Below are 19,788 nucleotides of genomic sequence, written 5' to 3'. Positions count from 1 at the left end.
AGATTTAAATTAAATTAAATTAAATCAACTATACTCTCAACATCTGAACAATCAGAGAAACAACACTTTAAACGTGGAAGACACCAGATTCTCTCTCAACATGGAGAAGCCTGAGCCGGCAGCTAACAGTGCTAACAGTGCTAACGGTGCTAACGGTGCTAACAGTGCTAAAGGTCTGTAACCGGGCAAATTTAATCTATCAAATTTCAGGTTTACACAACACAACATGTGAACAGAGGCAGCTAAGACATCCATGCTATATATATATATATATATCTCCTCTGTCCTGATTCTCCTGGACTTGTCTGCGGCGTTTGACACTGTGAACCATCAAATCCTCCTCTCGTCCCTCGAGGGGATGGGCGTCTCAGGCTCTGCACTCTCCCTGTTTGCATCCTACCTGACGGGTCGATCCTACCAGGTGACCTGGAGGGGGGCCGTGTCGGAACCACGCACGCTGACTACGGGGGTTCCGCAAGGTTCGGTCCTGGGCCCCCTTCTCTTCTCGCTCTACACAACATCTCTGGGTTCTGTTATTCGCTCGCATGACTTCTCCTACCATTGTTATGCCGATGACACCCAGCTGGTCTTGTCATTTCCCCCCGGTGACACCCAAGTGGAGACGACACACCACCTCAAGCTCAACCTAGACAAAACCGAGCTACTGTTCCTCCCGGGGAAGGGTTGCCTGCACCGGGACCTGTTCATCACCATTGATGATACCGTGGTGACGCCAACTCGGACTGAGAGGAACCTGGGTGTGACCCTGATGACCAACTGTCATTCTCAGCAAACATCTCAGCAGAGTTGCTGCTCATCTTTCATCAGGCTGAAGACCCACCTCTTCAGGAAGTGCTACCCTGAACCTTCCACTCACCACTTATTGTTTTCATACTAGCTTGTTGCACTTATTGTATTGGTATTACTTATAGCACTAACTGTTTCTCTTGTTTCTGTACTTTGGCTCTGAGTTATGCTCTGCTTCAGGCTCTTAGATGCTTGTTTAAAGGAAATGTACTTATGACTTCTGGTGACTAGTAGTTCTTTTGATTACCAATGTTGATGCACTTATTGTAAGTCGCTTTGGATAAAAGCGTCTGCTAAATGACTGTAATGTAATATATATATATGTAATATATATATATATATATATATATATATATATATATATACACACACACAGTTGTGGTCAAAAGTTTACCTACACTTGTAAAGAACATAATGTCATGGCTCTCTTGAGTTTCCAGTTATTTCTAGAACTCTGATTTTTCTCTGATAGAGTGATTGGAACAGATACTTCTTTGTCACAAAAAACATTCATGAAGTTTGGTTCTTTCATGACTTTATTATGGGTTAACAGAAAAAGTGATCAAATCTGCTGGGTCAAAAATATACATACAGCAGTGGTAATATTTGGTTACATGTCCCTTGGCCATTTTCACTTCAATTAGGCGCTTTTGGTAGCCATCCACAAGCTTCTGGCAAGCTTCTCGTTGAATCTTTGACCACTCCTCTTGACAGAATTGGTGCAGTTCAGTTAAATTTGATGGCTTTCTGACATGGACTTGTTTCTTCAGCATTGTCCACATGTTCTCAATGGGATTTAAGTCAGGACTTTGGGAAGGCCATTCTAAAACCCTAATTCTAGCCTGATTTAGCCATTCCATTACCACTTTTGATGTGTGTTTGGGGTCATTGTCCTGTTGGAACACCCAACTGCGCCCAAGACCCAACCTTCGGGCTGATGATTTTAGGTTATCTTGAAGAATTTGAAGGTAATCCTCCTTCTTCATTATCCCATTTACTCTCTGTAAAGCACCAGTTCCATTGGCAGCAAAACAGCCCCACAGCATAATACTACCACCACCGTGCTTGACGGTAGGCATGGTGTTCTTGGGGTTAAAGGCCTCACCTTTTCTCCTCCAAACATATTGCTGGGCATTGTGGCCAAACAGCTCGATTTTTTGTTTCGTCTGACCGCAGAACTTTCCTCCAGAAGGTCTTATCTTTGTCCACGTGATCAGCAGCAAACTTCAGTGGAGCCTTAAGGTGCCGCTTTTGGAGCGAGGGCTTCCTTCTTGCACGGCAGCCTCTCAGTCCATGGAGATGCAAAACACGCTTGACTGTGGACACTGACACCTGTGTTCCAGCAGCTTCTAATTCTTGGCAGATCTGCTTTTTGGTGGTTCTCGGTTGACTCTTCACCCTCCTGACCAATTTTCTCTCAGCAGCGGGTGATAGCTTGCGTTTTCTTCCTGATCGTGGCAATGACAAAACAGTGCCATGCACTTTATACTTACAAACAATTGTTTGCACTGTTGCTCTTGGGACCTGCAGCTGCTTTGAAATGGCTCCAAGTGACTTTCCTGACTTGTTCAAGTCAATGATTTGCTTTTTCAGATCCATGCTGAGCTCCTTTGACTTTCCCATTGTAGCGTTTGTGGGCGTTTGTATCCAATGAGCCCTATTTAAATGGCCTCAGAGAAGTCACCAGCTGTAGTCACTCATAATCACTCACAAGAAGTTAAGAGGCCATGCTATGAAGCTCATTTCATTGACACAACTTTCTAAGTCACCAAAATTGCTAATTCATGTTGCTGTATGTATATTTTTGACCCAGCAGATTTTGTCACTTTTTCTGTTAACCCATAATAAAGTCATGAATGAACCAAACTTCATGAATGTTTTTTGTGACAAAGAAGTATCTGTTCCAATCACTCTATCAGAGAAAAATCAGAGTTGTAGAAATAACTGGAAACTCAAGAGAGCCATGACATTATGTTCTTTACAAGTGTATGTAAACTTTTGACCACAACTGTATACACACACACAGTGCTAACCTAAAGTGAACTGGAGGGTTGGCGCTACGTTTCCTTTTAAAAGTTTGGACAACTTCACTTTAGATTACAAAAGTGTTTATTATTCATGATGGTGACATTTATAGCTCCACAGTCTTTATAAATCTTTAAAAAAAAACATTTTCATCATCTAGATACAATAATAATAATTATTATTATTATTATCATCAATATTATGACAATTATTATTCATACAATTATTTAACAACTGCCATCTCAACTATTGAAACAGTTTATTCAGTCTCTAAAGGAACAATCCCACATCTCATGATTATTATATGATTATTATTATATGATTATTATTATTATATGATCATTATTATGAGGACTGGATTTATTATGAGGACTGGATTCATTTTGTAGGATCCGGTCAGCTGGTTTAGTTCTGGACGTTACGTTGTTGGTCAACAATTAGCTCAGATGCTAAATGCTGCTAAAGCCACAACATCTCCTCCTTCCTTGGAGCTGTTGGAAGGTGGATTCTTTTGGGCTAGCTGTTGCTAATGCTAACATTTTGAAGTTGTGTGTCCCTTAGATGCCACAAAAGCAGACATTCAACTAGCTACACTTTGAGGCTGCCGTTTGCTTTCTGAGCTAACCAGCTATAGCACAATGCTAATCTTTAGTTAGCTAGTTAACGGTAACTATAATCTTACTAAGCTAATGGGGTAAAGTCTCGGTTTTTAGCCTGAGCTAACGCTACACACTGTTGGTTAGCATTAAATAAACACTAAAAATGCTTTGGAGTTGTTGAAGGGTGTGTTTTCTCTTCATGGAACTAAGCTAGTAGTTTCCCCCTGTTTACAGTCTTTGTGCTAAGCTAGGCTAGTGGTTTCCCCCTGCTTACAGTCTTTGTGCTAAGCTAGGTTAGTGGTTTCCCCCTGCTTACAGTCTTTGTGCTAAGCTTGGCTAGCAGGTTATCCCTGCTTCCAATCTTTACGCTACACTAAGCTAACAGTTTCCTCCTGCTACAGTCTTTGTGCTAAGCTAGGCTAGCAGGTTCCCCCTGCTTCTATTCTTTATGCTATGCTAAGCTAACAGTTCCCCCCTGCTTACAGTCTTTATGCTAAGCTAGGCTACTCATGTCCTGAATCAGAGACTAAAAAACAAAAAAGGTTTACTGAAATGTGGGACTGTTTCTTTAAACATTAAAATCAACAACAGAAGTAAAAACTAAAGAAATGATGAAACAAAAGTTACATTTAATGTTCCTGGATATATTTCTGTAAATAATGTGAAGTATTGGACAGTTTACAGTTTAAAGACTTTGATATAAGAAATATATCAAAGCTTTGGTGTTTTCGTGTATCAGAAGTCACAGATTTAGGATTACTGAAACATTGAGTTGAGGTCTACGTCTACATCTCTACCTCCACCTGAAGCCCTCGTCTGATTGGGCGAGGGCAGCGTCAGAGGAGACGATCAGATGGTCCGCGATCGGTAGCGGAAGCGGACGTCCTGGGCCGGCGGCAGGATCCCCAGACCAGCTCTGCTGGAGTCCAGCGTGGCTCCGGGCTGACCCTCCTCCAGCTGCAGGTCCACGTACAGAAGCAGGACGCACAGGAACTGTTTGATCTCGTTGACGGCGAAGTGTCGGCCGGGACACCTGGAGGAGCCGGAGCCGAACGGCATCAGGTAATACCGGAGCCTCTGACCGGCTTTGTAGAAGTCCGTCTTCTCTCCGCCGTCCTGCAGGAAGCGGTCGACGCGGAACGACTGACGGAAACAAGAGAGACGGTTTGTTTCTCACCTCAAAATGAAAAATTATCCCGTTATGAAATGAAATGACAGCTTTTATGTTTGTTCAAATTTAAACCTCGAAAAGGTCTTTGAACTATGTGGATACCTGATGAAACACACATATAAAGGTCAGACTCAGGTGAAGGTCTTCGTACCTGAGGGTCCTCGTAGATCTCGGGGTCCATGTGCATGGTCTGAGGATAAAGGACGATGAAGTCTCCTCTCCTGACGGACACTGAGCGCTCGCCGTCCAGCCGCAGACTGAAGTCCTCCTGAGCGACGCGGACGTTCATGGCGGCCGAGGACAGACGGAGGCTCTCGTTGACGGCGCTCTCTGTGGACGAAGGTCAGGTGTTCATGAACAAAACCTCACTGCATCGTATCTGAACAGAGATGAAGTTGAATCAAACGGACGAACCCAGACACACAAGCTTCTCCAGCTGCTCTCTGCCGAGCCTCACGTCCTGGTCCCTGCTGAACTGGAGTCCACTCAGACTCAGGACGGACTGGATCTCCCGGCGGACCACCTGCAGGGCCTCTGGGTGACTCACCAGGTAGTACATGGCCCAGAAGGTGGCGGGGATGGTGTTCCCCACGGACGCCCAGAGGATGGCCAGGTGATGAGCTGGGGGGGGGGGGGTATTAATATTTCAGTATGGAAGTTAAAGAGAGATGGTACCATTACTTGTGGTTGAGGTATCAGGACTCTATGTCTACCTCCTTTGTCGACATCCCTCAGAGTCTCGTACTGCTCAAACAGCTCCGATCGCGTCCTGATGAACAGCGAGGTGTCGGACCAGGACGACGTCTTGTGCGGCAGGAAGTAGTCGATGAGCTTTTGTCGGGTGGCCTTGGTCCGTCCCAGCAGCCAGATGGGGATCTGAGCAATGAGCAGCGGGAACATGTTGTCGAACTGGACAAAGTCCCGCCTCAGCCGGTCCATGTCGCCGTGGCGGCTGGCAAACGCCGGCCTGCCGTACACGGTGAGGAAGGTGGCCTCGAACATCACCGAGTGGCAGAACTCATACATGCCACCGCTCCTCCAGCCGCCGCCCTCCTCCTCCAGGTGGTCCTGACGGAACACCAGCATGAGGTTACCCATCATGCTTTCTGTCAGGGTCGAGAGGCCGTCCCCCTGGAGGAGTTGGAAGGTGCGACTGATCTGCTCCGGCAGGCCGGGGAACTCCCCACTTCGGACGGGCCGGTAGCCGAAGGTGACGGGCGCCACCTTGTCGGAAAACTCGTGGAAGTCCAGCTGTCGGCCGTGTCGGATGACGTTGGGATACAGCAACGGGTCCATGACGAAGGTCATGTATTTACCTGCAGGTGAAGGACAGACATGAACCTCGTCAATACAATCGATCGGCTCCATCTGTGGTTATATTTGAGGTTCATAGGTTAAATACCAACCTGCTATCTGAACTGTGAAAACGTCCCCAAATTTCTTCTTGTGTTGTTCCAGAAACTTGTGGGCGTCTCGTCCGAACTCCAGAGCTTTACCGAGGAACGGAATCCAGCCTCTGATGAGCGGAGGTTCACCATCTCGTCTGTAGTGGAAACAAGACACACCGTTTATCCAGAGGGGCACAAACCTGTCTGTCTGTCCACCTGTCTGTCTGTCCACCTACCTGTCTGTTCACCTACCTACCTGTCTGTCTCCCTACCCACCTGTCTGTTTATTTACCTACCTTCCTGTCTACCTGCCTGTCCACTTACCAACCTATCCGTCTACCTCCCTGTCTCTTTGCCTGTCTGTCTGTTAGGGGGCACGTCTTTGGTCAGAGACTCTGGAGAAGCTTTTAGTCTGTTTGTTGGGGGGTGGAGTTATAAAAAGGGGGTGTTAGAAGTTAACGTGACCTGACCAGAGAGTTCCTCAGAAAGCAAACACTCCACCTGAGTCACTCAGTAAACACTCCGGGTATATGTAGTTTCCATGGTGGTTATTGAGCGATCAGATATCAGGTCAGATGTTTGACAAACTCTCTGTTCAGGTCAGCTGAGCTTTCACCATAGAACAGAAGGTGGCCTGTATCCAGGTGATCCACAGGCAGAGACTAAGATGATGTCATGTTTTTGAACTACAGACCCTGATAAGAGCCATGAGCTTTGCTCCGACCATAAATAATAAAGGAACTTCTCTAGTTCTGGTAATAAGTAATGGCTCCTGTGAGAGTACCTGAACAGGTAGAGAACAGAGTACCTGAACAGGTAGAGAACAGAGTACCCGAACAGGTAGAGAACAGAGTATCTGAACAGGTAGTGAACAGAGTACCTGAACAGGTAGAGAACAGAGTACCTGAACAGGTAAAGAACAGAGTACCTGAACAGGTAGAGAACAGAGTACCTGAACAGGTAAAGAACAGAGTACCTGAACAGGTAGTGAACAGAGTACCTGAACAGGTAGAGAACAGAGTACCTGAACAGGTAAAGAACAGAGTACCCGAACAGGTAGAGAACAGAGTACCTGAACAGGTAGAGAACAGAGTATCTGAACAGGTAGAGAACAGAGTACCTGAGAACAGAGTACCTGAACAGGTAGAGAACAGAGTACCTGAACAGGTAGAGAACAGAGTACCTTAACAGGTAGTGAACAGAGTACCTGAACAGGTAGAGAACAGAGTACCTGAGAACAGAGTACCTGAACAGGTAGAGAACAGAGTACCTGAACAGGTAGTGAACAGAGTACCTGAACAGGTAGAGAACAGAGTACCTGAACAGGTAGAGAACAGAGTACCTGAACAGGTAGTGAACAGAGTACCTGAACAGGTAAAGAACAGAGTACCCGAACAGGTAGAGAACAGAGTACCTGAACAGGTAGAGAACAGAGTATCTGAACAGGTAGAGAACAGAGTACCTGAGAACAGAGTACCTGAACAGGTAGAGAACAGAGTACCTGAACAGGTAGAGAACATAGTACCTGAACAGGTAGAGAACAGAGTACCTGAACAGGTAGAGGACAGAATACCTGAACAGGTAGAGAACAGAGTACCTGAGCAGGTAGTGAACAGAGTACCTGAACAGGTAGAGAACAGAGTACCTGAACAGGTAGAGAACAGAGTACCTGAGCAGGTAGTGAACAGAGTACCTGAACAGGTAGTGAACATAGTACCTGAACAGGTAGAGAACAGAGTACCTGAACAGGTAGAGGACAGAATACCTGAACAGGTAGAGAACAGAGTACCTGAGCAGGTAGTGAACAGAGTACCTGAACAGGTAGAGAACAGAGTACCTGAGCAGGTAGTGAACAGAGTACCTGAACAGGTAGTGAACAGAGTACCTGAACAGGTAGAGAACATAGTACCTGAACAGGTAGTGAACAGAGTACCTGAACAGGTAGTGAACAGAGTACCTGAACAGGTAGAGAACAGAGTACCTGAACAGGTAGTGAACAGAGTACCTGAACAGAGTACCTGAACAGGTAGTGAACAGAGTACCTGAACAGGTAGTGAACAGAGTACCTGAGAACAGAGTACCTGAACAGGTAGAGAACAGAGTACCTGAGCAGGTAGTGAACAGAGTACCTGAACAGGTAGTGAACAGAGTACCTGAACAGGTAGAGAACATAGTACCTGAACAGGTAGTGAACAGAGTACCTGAACAGGTAGTGAACAGAGTACCTGAACAGGTAGAGAACAGAGTACCTGAACAGGTAGTGAACAGAGTACCTGAACAGAGTACCTGAACAGGTAGTGAACAGAGTACCTGAACAGGTAGTGAACAGAGTACCTGAGAACAGAGTACCTGAACAGGTAGTGAACAGAGTACCTGAACAGGTAGAGAACAGAGTACCTGAACAGAGTACCTGAACAGGTAGTGAACAGAGTACCTGAGAACAGAGTACCTGAACAGGTAGAGAACAGAGTACCTGAGAACAGAGTACCTGAACAGGTAGAGAACAGAGTACATGAACAGGTAGTGAACAGAGTACCTGAACAGGTAGTGAACATAGTACCTGAACATGTAGAGAACAGAGTACCTGAACAGGTAGTGAATGGAGGGATGGAGTATAAAGTAGCAGTATAAAGTACTATGTTTACAGTGAGATGGAGTATAAAGTAGCAGTATAAAGTACTATGTTCACAGTGAGATGGAGTATAAAGTAGCAGTATAAAGTACTATGTTTACAGTGAGATGGAGTATAAAGTAGCAGTATAAAGTACTATGTTCACAGTGAGATGGAGTATAAAGTAGCAGTATAAAGTACTATGTTTACAGTGAGATGGAGTATAAAGTAGCAGTATAAAGTACTATGTTCACAGTGAGATGGAGTATAAAGTAGCAGTATAAAGTACTATGTTTACAGTGAGATGGAGTATAAAGTAGCAGTATAAAGTACTAATTTGACAGTGAGATGGAGTATAAAGTAGCAGTATAAAGTTCTAATTTGACAGTGAGATGGAGTATAAAGTAGCAGTATAAAGTACTATGTTCACAGTGAGATGGAGTATAAAGTAGCAGTATAAAGTACTAATTTGACAGTGAGATGGAGTATAAAGTAGCAGTATAAAGTACTATGTTTACAGTGAGATGGAGTATAAAGTAGCAGTATAAAGTACTATGTTTACAGTGAGATGGAGTATAAAGTAGCAGTATAAAGTACTAATTTGACAGTGAGATGGAGTATAAAGTAGCAGTATAAAGTAATAATTTGACAGTGAGATGGAGTATAAAGTAGCAGTATAAAGTACTATGTTCACAGTGAGATGGAGTATAAAGTAGCAGTATAAAGTACTAATTTGACAGTGAGATGGAGTATAAAGTAGCAGTATAAAGTACTATGTTCACAGTGAGATGGAGTATAAAGTAGCAGTATAAAGTACTATGTTTACAGTGAGATGGAGTATAAAGTAGCAGTATAAAGTACTATGTTTACAGTGAGATGGAGTATAAAGTAGCAGTATAAAGTACTAATTTGACAGTGAGATGGAGTATAAAGTAGCAGTATAAAGTACTATGTTCACAGTGAGATGGAGTATAAAGTAGCAGTATAAAGTACTATGTTTACAGTGAGATGGAGTATAAAGTAGCAGTATAAAGTACTAATTTGACAGTGAGATGGAGTATAAAGTAGCAGTATAAAGTACTATGTTCACAGTGAGATGGAGTATAAAGTAGCAGTATAAAGTACTATGTTCACAGTGAGATGGAGTATAAAGTAGCAGTATAAAGTACTATGTTCACAGTGAGATGGAGTATAAAGTAGCAGTATAAAGTACTAATTTGACAGTGAGATGGAGTATAAAGTAGCAGTATAAAGTACTATGTTCACAGTGAGATGGAGTATAAAGTAGCAGTATAAAGTACTATGTTTACAGTGAGATGGAGTATAAAGTAGCAGTATAAAGTACTATGTTTACAGTGAGATGGAGTATAAAGTAGCAGTATAAAGTACTAATTTGACAGTGAGATGGAGTATAAAGTAGCAGTATAAAGTACTATGTTCACAGTGAGATGGAGTATAAAGTAGCAGTATAAAGTACTATGTTTACAGTGAGATGGAGTATAAAGTAGCAGTATAAAGTACTAATTTGACAGTGAGATGGAGTATAAAGTAGCAGTATAAAGTACTATGTTCACAGTGAGATGGAGTATAAAGTAGCAGTATAAAGTACTATGTTCACAGTGAGATGGAGTATAAAGTAGCAGTATAAAGTACTATGTTCACAGTGAGATGGAGTATAAAGTAGCAGTATAAAGTACTATGTTCACAGTGAGATGGAGTATAAAGTAGCAGTATAAAGTACTATGTTTACAGTGAGATGGAGTATAAAGTAGCAGTATAAAGTTACCTTATTCACAGTGAGCTGGAGGGAGTATAAAGTACTACAGTGTGTAAAGTAAAGCAGTATAAAGTACCTCTTCCTGACGCGGAGGACACCGAGCAGCAGCAGCAGCAGCAGGAGGCCGAGCAGCAGCAGCAGCAGCGGGGACATGTTGCTGTTTCTGTCCGGAGAGACAACCGAACGCTGGAGCTCAACTACATCAAGCCCACCACAATAACACACACCACATCCGGTCATGGCTTTCACAATAAAACCCCTGCTTATGCCCCAAAACAGCACTTTTAGTTTACATATAAGCCACTTAAGTTTAACTGAGACACATTTAATGTTCAAACATCCGGGTTATTGTTGGTGGATTAGATTTCACTCACAGAAACGAGCCACTGGATTGAATATAGATCAAATAAACATGTTATGATATTGAGGATTAACAGCAACCTGACTAGTTATATTCTAAACTCAATCACTTACTTCAGTGTGTCTCACGTGCTCTACGTCCTCCTGCTGTTTATGAGCTTTTATTGCGAAGGTCAAGCATCTTGATTTCCGGTCCCATCCTCTTTGCGCAGACGTCATTAATGCAGCTGATCGATGTGATGACCAACGTGACGTCATCAGAGGCTTTAATGATCTTCATATTTTAGTTTATCTTATTTTTATTTCAGTATAATAACAATAACATTACAATGATAATATAATAACTAATATTAACAATTATAATTATATTTTATTCATGAAGCTCATCTGAAAACAAAGAATAAAAGTAAATAAAATCCATAACACAAGATTAAAAATGTAAAGTATAAAAATAAACTTCAAACAGAACTTTTTTACAATAGTTCATCAGGTTCATTATATTACATATTAAATATTAATATATAATAATGTGTTTACTTCACATTATGTTAATATTAACATAATAATGCTTCACATTCCTTCTCTTCAAGTAGCAGCAGGTCTCTCACTGAGTTATGGCTCCGCCCACATTCTGAGGACAGGAAGTCATGTGACCCGTTTCATGTTGAAACAGCTGACTTAAATGATGAAAGTTTACTGGAACTTTAAATATGAATATAAACCAGCTGTAAATGTATTTTAAACAAACGTCTTTGTATTTTTAATGGTTTTAACTTTAAACATTTATATTTAATGTTAAATCAGATTATTGAGAACTTTCATACAAATGTATTTATTCTGATATTAAACTATAAGTTAATTACATTCTGTGTAGTTTAAAATGATGCAATAAAATAAACAAATATCATCTTACTGAGTAAAGTTTTAGCTTCTCTAAAAGTCTCTTATTATCATTATATTAGTATTGTCTGTAGTAATGGTTTCATTTATTAACTGTTTGTCTTTAATAAGTCGTGTATATGTTTGTGATAAACATTCATATTTATGTGAAGTTGAAGAAATAAACTTTAAGTATCAGACTGTAAACATTCATGTTTTTATTCTCAACAAACTTTTAGGAATCATCACAACAGATGAGGAAGATGAAGATAAATAAAATAAAACCAGGATTTCAATAGAAATCAAATAATTATAATAAAAATAAAATATCTGAATAATTCCACTTGAATAAAACCTGAGTTCAGATCAGTTCATAGTGAATGAATGTGATGAATAATAAATAATACGACTTTAATAACCTAACAGAACAAACAGTTACAGCGACCCGAATGTAAGACGGCCATCTTTGATTCTACAGTTTGTTTTTAATTTCAGTAAAGTGACGAATGTTTCCTGAAGAAGGGTTGTTCGTTCAGAAGAGAACGTTAAACATTGTTTATTCTCGTTGCTCCGGTTCAAACAATCGGTCGTCTGATATTCGGGACCATAACGTCTGACAGCCGGCTCCTGCAATGTGATTGGACCGTGTGTGGTGTGGGCGGAGCTATGAGCACACCTGGAACATGAGCACAGGTGGACAAACAGCAGCATCGTGTGAGGACAGTCGAAATCTGTACCGTCACTGAAGATCATTTTAACCTCTTCAGAGGAAACACGCTGCAATAAAACAACAGAAGAAGAAGAAATGAGAGGAAACACGCCGCAATAAAACAACAGAAGAAGAAGAAATGCGAGGAAACACGCCGCAATAAAACAGAAGAAGAAGAAGAAATGAGAGGAACCACGATGCAATAAAATAACAGAAGAAGAAGATATGAGAGGAAACACATTGCAATAAAACAACAGAAGAAGAAGAAATGAGAGGAAACACACTGCAATAAAACAACAGAAGAAGAAATCATGTGGAATAAATAACATCAACTGGTTTGTTTTGTCTTTAAGAAGGCATCAAAAAAAGATTGTTTGGCTGATAACGTGCTTTAATAAATATTTTCATAATAAATAGTCTGTTCAGACCATCAGCTGTTCCCTATTTAAAAACAACCTCAGATAAAACTGTGCAAGACTCCACCTTCTGACATCAAGACAAAGAGAAGAACGTCACCACGCTGGCTCAGGGTGAAGACGTTCAGGCCGGACCGACGAACACAGAGCGGCTCCAGGAAACACTCGTTGACCCGTTAGTGGCCGAGCTCAGCTTCATCATTCTACGTTCCCTCCTCAAGAACTTCTCATTCAACAAACGGCAGCAGGCTGTAAAGAGAACCCTGGGAGTCGATCGAGAACATCTCCGGGAGCTCGGTGACGAGTTAGCGGTTAGCTGCAGCTAACGTAGATGTCCACTTGTTGAGACGCGACACTTAAAACATATGTTACGTCACTGTTTAGTGGTAAAAGATGAATGCTTTCTGTTTGTTTCCACTGACTGAGGCCATGACAGCTCAGTCTACAGGTGTTGGGCATTATTTATCATAAGTTAACGACTGAACGATGAGAATACTGAATTATAGAACCAGCAGCTGGTTGCAGCATCAGAGGAAGTGAAGGCACCGCTGACTGAAATCTGAATCAAGCTGCAGGTCAAATAAATAACGAGACAAAGGCCGAAGGAAGGGAGGGACGTCCTGTACACTTCCTGTCTGTTAAGACAACTTGGTTTACAGCAGAAGGACCCGTTTTCCAGAGAGAACGTGGTCTCACAGAAACCTCAAACTGAAACCACAATCCTATTATTTCTTTATATGATCAGCTGTAACAGCGTTAACGTGATGCACCTTTTCTGTTTCTACACTCACTGTTAAGAGGATCGGTCTCCCAGCTGAGACGGACAGCGGTGAAATTTGGCAGCTGGTAGATTTTGGTTCTTAAACAAAAGGCGGGAGGGTATAACGGAGGGGGTCACCAATAGAAGGAGCGGGACAGGAAGTTGGTGGCAGCACCCAGCCAGCTGTTTCCGTCCTGGCCCGAACCCACTCGGGTCACCGCCTTGTCGGGCTCCTGAGATGGACTCTCTTCCTCCGGCAGGTAGTCCGGCAGGTCCACGTTCTGCTCCACCTCCGTTGAACCGTCCTCCTCCAACGGGATCAAAACCTGGAGACGACAACTTCAGTTGAACTTGTGTGATCCTGTGAATGATTTATTTGCATATGGAGTCCCACAGGGTAGTCTGTTGGGTCCTCTAGATGTTCTATTGCTTATGGAGTCCCACAGGGTAGTCTGTTGGGTCCTCTAGATGTGTGTTATAAACCATGTATTAAGTGCTAAGATACACTGATTATAAAGAGTTAAAGTTAAGTGTTAGAAATAGAGACAGAGTCTTTAAGGAGCTTCATCAACATAAATAAAGTCTGACCTCCTCTCCGTTCTCTGCTTTCACCACCTGCTGAGCCTTCATCACCTGAGTGGACGCGATTGCAGACGCCAGAGCCTGAAAAATAAAATATCAGTCATAAATAATAACCTGGTCCGTAAAAACCTGGGAGCTCTGTCCAGCATTTTACTGCACTACTTTAATTTAAGTACAGTTTGAGTTTGTGGAGAATTAGTTTGTGCTTTACCTAAATCATGATTTATTTAATCAGATAAGTATGATTATTATCTATTATATTAGTTTTATATTATCTATTATATTAGTTGTATATTATCTATTATACATTATATTATATTCCATTAGTAGAAGTCTTAAAGGTAACATTTATTAAAAACGTAGATGTAATGACTTCTAATGTTCAAACAGAATATTCATCTTTAATTCATATTTGTTGGCGTTGAGCCTTTAAACATCATTTTCTCTCCTGCACCACAACAACAATCTATTGTTTCTTTATTCAAGGGTGATGATGTCATTAAACATGACGACAGATATTCAGAGCTTCATTTGACGAAACCTCAACAGAATCTTTTTTGAATGTAATGTTAAAGTTGTCGCCTCACCTCGGCCTTCAGGTCTGATCGGATCCTGACGATGCATCTCTTCACGGTCATCTGGAAGGTGAAGCTGATGACTCCTCTGATCTTCAGCAGAGCCTCCTCACACTGACCCCTCCGGCTCTGACAGGAGAGGAGGAGAAGGAGTAAATCTAGAGGAGAACTACGAGTTGAAGGCCTGATCATCTCGTTCTCTTTGTGCTCACGTAGTCGTCCAGCCCGTCGATGTGGAGGACCACGGTCTTGGCTCTCTTGTTGCTGGCGCCCATGAAGAACTGGGCTCTCCGCCGGCTGCTGACGGACTCCTCCGCCGGATCAGAGTCGCTGCTGCCGGACGCCTGCAGGAGCTCGTAGATCTCAGACGACAGCAGCTTCGTCTCTCCGGGAGTCGTGGATCTGAACGACAGAACCAGAACCAGAGGAACGGATCCTCATCATCCTCATCACGGATCCATCCTGACTGACTCACTTCTATATGAAGTTCTAGATTAATCTCACATTAATGTGACTGACTCACATCTGCATGATGTTCTAGATTAATCTCACATTAATGTGAGTGATTCACTTCTACATGATGTTCTAGATTAATCTCACATTAATGTGACTGACTCACTTCTGCATGATGTTCTAGATTAATCTCATATTAATGTGACTGACTCACTTCTACATGATGCTCTAGATTAAACTCATATTAATGTGACTGACTCACATCTGCATGATGTTCTAGATTAAACTCACATTAATGTGACTGACTCACATCTGCATGATGTTCTAGATTAATCTCACATTAATGTGACTGACTCACTTCTGCATGATGTTCTAGATTAATCTCACATTAATGTGACTGACTCACTTCTACATGTTCTAGATTAATCTCACATTAATGTGACTGACTCACTTCTACATTATGTTCTAGATTAATCTCATATTAATGTGACTGACTCACTTCTACATGATGTTCTAGATTAATCTCACATTAATGTGACTGACTCACTTCTACATGTTCTAGATTAATCTCACATTAATGTGACTGACTCACTTCTGCATGATGTTCTAGATTAATCTCATTAATGTGACTGACTCACTTCTACATGATGCTCTAGATTAAACTCATATTAATGTGACTGACTCACATCTGCATGATGTTCTAGATTAATCTCATATTAATGTGACTGACTCACTTCTGCATGATGTTCTAGATTAATCTCACATTAATGTGACTGACTCACTTCTACATGTTCTAGATTAATCTCATATTAATGTGACTGACTCACTTCTACATGACGTTCTAGATTAATCTCACATTAATGTGACTGACTCACTTCTACATGATGTTCTAGATTAATCTCACATTAATGTGACTGACTCACTTCTGCATGATGTTCTAGATTAATCTCACATTAATGTGACTGACTCACTTCTGCATGATGTTCTAGATTAATCTCACATTAATGTGACTGACTCACTTCTACATGATGTTCTAGATTAATCTCACATTAATGTGACTGACTCACTTCTACATGATGTTCTAGATTAATCTCATATTAATGTGACTGACTCACTTCTACATGATGTTCTAGATTAATCTCATATTAATGTGAGTGACTCACTTCTACATGTTCTAGATTAATCTCACATTAATGTGACTGACTCACTTCTGCATGATGTTCTAGATTAATCTCATATTAATGTGACTGACTCACTTCTACATGATGCTCTAGATTAAACTCATATTAATGTGACTGACTCACATCTGCATGATGTTCTAGATTAATCTCACATTAATGTGACTGACTCACTTCTGCATGATGTTCTAGATTAATCTCACATTAATGTGACTGACTCACTTCTACATGATGTTCTAGACTATTAATGTGACTGACTCACTTCTACATGACGTTCTAGATTAATCTGATATTAATGTGAGTGACTCACTTCTACATGATGTTCTAGATTAATCTCATATTAATGTGACTGACTCACTTCTGCATGATGTTCTAGATTAATCTCATATTAATGTGACTGACTCACTTCTACATGTTCTAGATTAATCTCATATTAATGTGACTGACTCACTTCTACATGACGTTCTAGATTAATCTCACATTAATGTGACTGACTCACTTCTACATGACGTTCTAGATTAATCTCACATTAATGTGACTGACTCACTTCTACATGATGTTCTAGATTAATCTCATATTAATGTGAGTGACTCACTTCTACATGATGTTCTAGATTAATCTCATATTAATGTGAGTGACTCACTTCTACATGATATTCTAGATTAATCTCATATTAATGTGACTGACTCACTTCTACATGATGTTCTAGATTAATTTCACATTAATGTGACTGACTCCCTTCTACATGATGTTCTAGATTAATCTCACATTAATGTGATTGACTCACTTCTACATGTTCTAGATTAATCTCATATTAATGTGAGTGACTCACTTCTACATGTTCTAGATTAATCTCATATTAATGTGACTGACTCACTTCTTCATGATATTCTAGATTAATCTCATATTGATGTGACTGACTCACTTCTACATAACGTTCTAGATTAATCTCATATTAATGTGACTGACTCACTTCTACATTATGTTCTAGATTAATCTCATATTAATGTGACTGACTCACTTCTACATTATGTTCTAGATTAATCTCATATTAATGTGAGTGACTCACTTCTACATGATGTTCTAGATTAATCTCATATTAATGTGACTGACTCACTTCTACATAACGTTCTAGATTAATCTCATATTAATGTGACTGACTCACTTCTACATTATGTTCTAGATTAATCTCATATTAATGTGAGTGACTCACTTCTACATGATGTTCTAGATTAATCTCATATTAATGTGACTGACTCACTTCTACATAACGTTCTTGATTAATCTCATATTAATGTGACTGACTCACTTCTACATGTTCTAGATTAATCTCACATTAATGTGAGTGACTCACTTCTGCATGACGTTCTGGAGGCTCAGCAGCATCCCCAGCTCCGCCTTCAGCTTCTCCTGGTTGGCTCTGCATTCTGCCAGGTACCGGACCGCCTGGGGACCAACAACCAATCACAGTTCAGACAGACACCACATCCACCAAACGAACACAACACCTCATCCGCCTCGTGTGTGTGCTCACCAGCAGGGCGGAGTAGACCACCTGAGGGTTTGGGTTGTCCAGGAACAGGATGAGACCCGGCAGGAGGCCCTGGTCCTGGACGATGGCCCTGCGGTTCATAGGGTCCGCAGCCAGGTCCCTCAGCTGGTTGACCACAACCAGGGCGTCCGGCTCCGCGCTCATGGCCGACGTTTCACTCGCCCATAAAAGAAACCAGCTGCAGGATGGTCTGCAACACACGTTCACAGCAGCTGAGTCAGAGTCTGAGGATCAGACAGGTTCAGGGTCTACGGGGGTCCAATCTGCATCAGACCACCATTCATTCAAATAGTTTGATCGAGGTTTCTATGAACACAAAACATACGAGACTTCATATCGTTTGTTACCGTGTTTCCATAAATATATATATTGTATACTATATATATATATTGTATACTATATATATATATATATATACACACACAATATATATGTATTATATTATAATACATATATATTGTGTGTATATATATATATACATATTGTATATATATATATTGTTAAATCTACAGATTTTAACATTACAGTCATTTAGCAGACGCTTTTATCCAAAGCGACTTACAATTCGGTTCTATCTACACACCGTAGACGCAGCTACGGGAGACATTTTTTTGGGGTTAAGTGTCTTGCATGAGATTAGTTGGGAATCGAACCACCAACCCTCTGATTGAGGGGCACCCCTGCTCTCCACTTAGCCACGGTCACCCCCCGTGTGTTGTTGCCTCTTTAGTGAGGCAACAACACACGGTCACGAGCTACCGGAAGCGGGTGTGGTCACCGTGCCAGTCCGGGTCTCTGGAGGTGTATTCCGGGTTAGAACTGCTGGGAGAGCTCTGGAGGAATAATGCTAATGTTGAACAGCGCTTACCTCTTGACAGTCACCGGCACCGAGCTAACGGGGCTAACAGCTAGCGTTAGCTGTCCGGTTAGCTTCTCCTCCGTCAGTTACCCGGTTCACACTATAACCGCGCGCGACGCTTCACGCGCTGGACAGGGCAGCCGGAATACTAATCTTTAGTCAATTTATGCTGTTGTTAAAAAAGTAAACATTCATGTTCAGTGACGGTAAACAAACCGTAGAGACTCTTCCTGCTGAAGAGCAGACCTGCGCGGCCACGTGTCAACATGGAGGGATGTGATTGGATGACCAGCCGCCGCCTGATCCTGCTGACCAATGACATGCTTTGTTCTACGAGTTAAAGGTCCAACGCCCTGTAAGAGAAAGACTGTGTACTGTTACTGCACTACAGCCCAGAGGTACACGTAGCGCCGTTACTGCACTACAGCTCAGAGGTACACGTAGCGCCGTTACTGCACTACAGCTCAGAGGTACACGTAGTGCCGTTACTGCACTACAGCCCAGAGGTACACGTAGCGCCGTTACTGCACTACAGCTCAGAGGTACACGTAGCGCCGTTACTGCACTACAGCTCAGAGGTACACGTAGCGCCGTTACTGCACTACAGCTCAGAGGTACACGTAGTGCCGTTACTGCACTACAGCTCAGAGGTACACGTAGTACCGTTACTGCACTACAGCTCAGAGGTACATGTAGTAATGTAACCAAGTGAAACTGACGGGGAGAAAACGATTGGGTCCGCCGGACGGGTTATGGGTTGCACGGGCCCTGATTAGGTGAAAAGATGCACCTGCTGGTAAATCGTGTTCTTTTCTCTTTGTCTCCGCCGCCACGAGCGGTGTGCCGAGAATCCGTCCGCTTTCTCTCTCGCAACGAGCGGAGACGTATTGTGGAGCGCATTGTAGGGGTGCGTCGGGAGCTCAGTGTCTGGGAGGCATCCTGTACAGAGGGGACGGCGTGTGTTTGGGGGATGGTTGGCTTCAGGTATGTATTTATAGTTGAATGGGTTTTCTTTATGTCTTTGGGTGTAACGAAGTGTGTAATGTTGTATTTGTGTTTTGTAGAGCTTCCTGAGCCGTACACCCAA

At 42.0% G+C, this 19,788-nt stretch overlaps 2 protein-coding genes and 1 long non-coding RNA gene across 4 annotated transcripts in view; 1 reads left to right on the top strand and 2 right to left on the bottom strand.

The window, feature by feature from the left end:
• Positions 1–2,898: 2,898 nt before the first annotated feature.
• Positions 2,899–10,552, bottom strand: cyp7b1 (cytochrome P450, family 7, subfamily B, polypeptide 1). Its single transcript, XM_068726239.1, has 6 exons — positions 10,455–10,552; positions 6,009–6,145; positions 5,316–5,918; positions 5,017–5,223; positions 4,754–4,932; positions 2,899–4,574 (listed from the first exon to the last, which is right to left on the bottom strand). Exons 1-6 carry the CDS (start codon positions 10,529–10,531, stop codon positions 4,281–4,283), a joined length of 1,497 nt encoding a protein of 498 aa, XP_068582340.1. The 5' UTR covers positions 10,532–10,552; the 3' UTR covers positions 2,899–4,280.
• A 1,261-nt stretch (positions 10,553–11,813) lies between these two features.
• Positions 11,814–18,945, bottom strand: LOC137884423 (armadillo repeat-containing protein 1-like). 2 transcript variants are annotated; one of them, XM_068726220.1, is made up of 7 exons: positions 18,711–18,945; positions 17,846–18,032; positions 17,645–17,736; positions 14,872–15,061; positions 14,672–14,788; positions 14,091–14,165; positions 11,814–13,828 (listed from the first exon to the last, which is right to left on the bottom strand). In XM_068726220.1, exons 2-7 carry the CDS (start codon positions 17,984–17,986, stop codon positions 13,637–13,639), a joined length of 807 nt encoding a protein of 268 aa, XP_068582321.1. In that variant the 5' UTR covers positions 17,987–18,032; positions 18,711–18,945; the 3' UTR covers positions 11,814–13,636. The 2 variants fall into 2 exon arrangements, with proteins under 2 accessions (XP_068582321.1, XP_068582320.1); XM_068726219.1 differs by having other exon boundaries at positions 17,825–18,032; positions 18,711–18,943.
• Positions 18,930–19,788, top strand: part of LOC137884424 (uncharacterized) — a 1,316-nt gene continuing 457 nt past the window's right edge. The window contains exons 1-2 of the long non-coding RNA XR_011104735.1: positions 18,930–19,685; positions 19,766–19,788. The exon at positions 19,766–19,788 is cut by the window's right edge and continues 53 nt beyond it. This is a non-coding gene — a long non-coding RNA (uncharacterized lncRNA). The remainder of the gene's footprint in view (positions 19,686–19,765) is intronic.

The sequence above is a fragment of the Cebidichthys violaceus genome, unplaced genomic scaffold (genome assembly GCF_023349555.1).
Source record: "Cebidichthys violaceus isolate CVI_PGR_0920_01 unplaced genomic scaffold, fCebVio1.0.p SCAF_38, whole genome shotgun sequence".
NCBI classification, from domain to species: domain Eukaryota; kingdom Metazoa; phylum Chordata; class Actinopteri; order Perciformes; family Stichaeidae; genus Cebidichthys; species Cebidichthys violaceus.
Note: the sequence above shows the minus strand (reverse complement) of the source record. Positions and strands in the feature narration are given on the sequence as shown.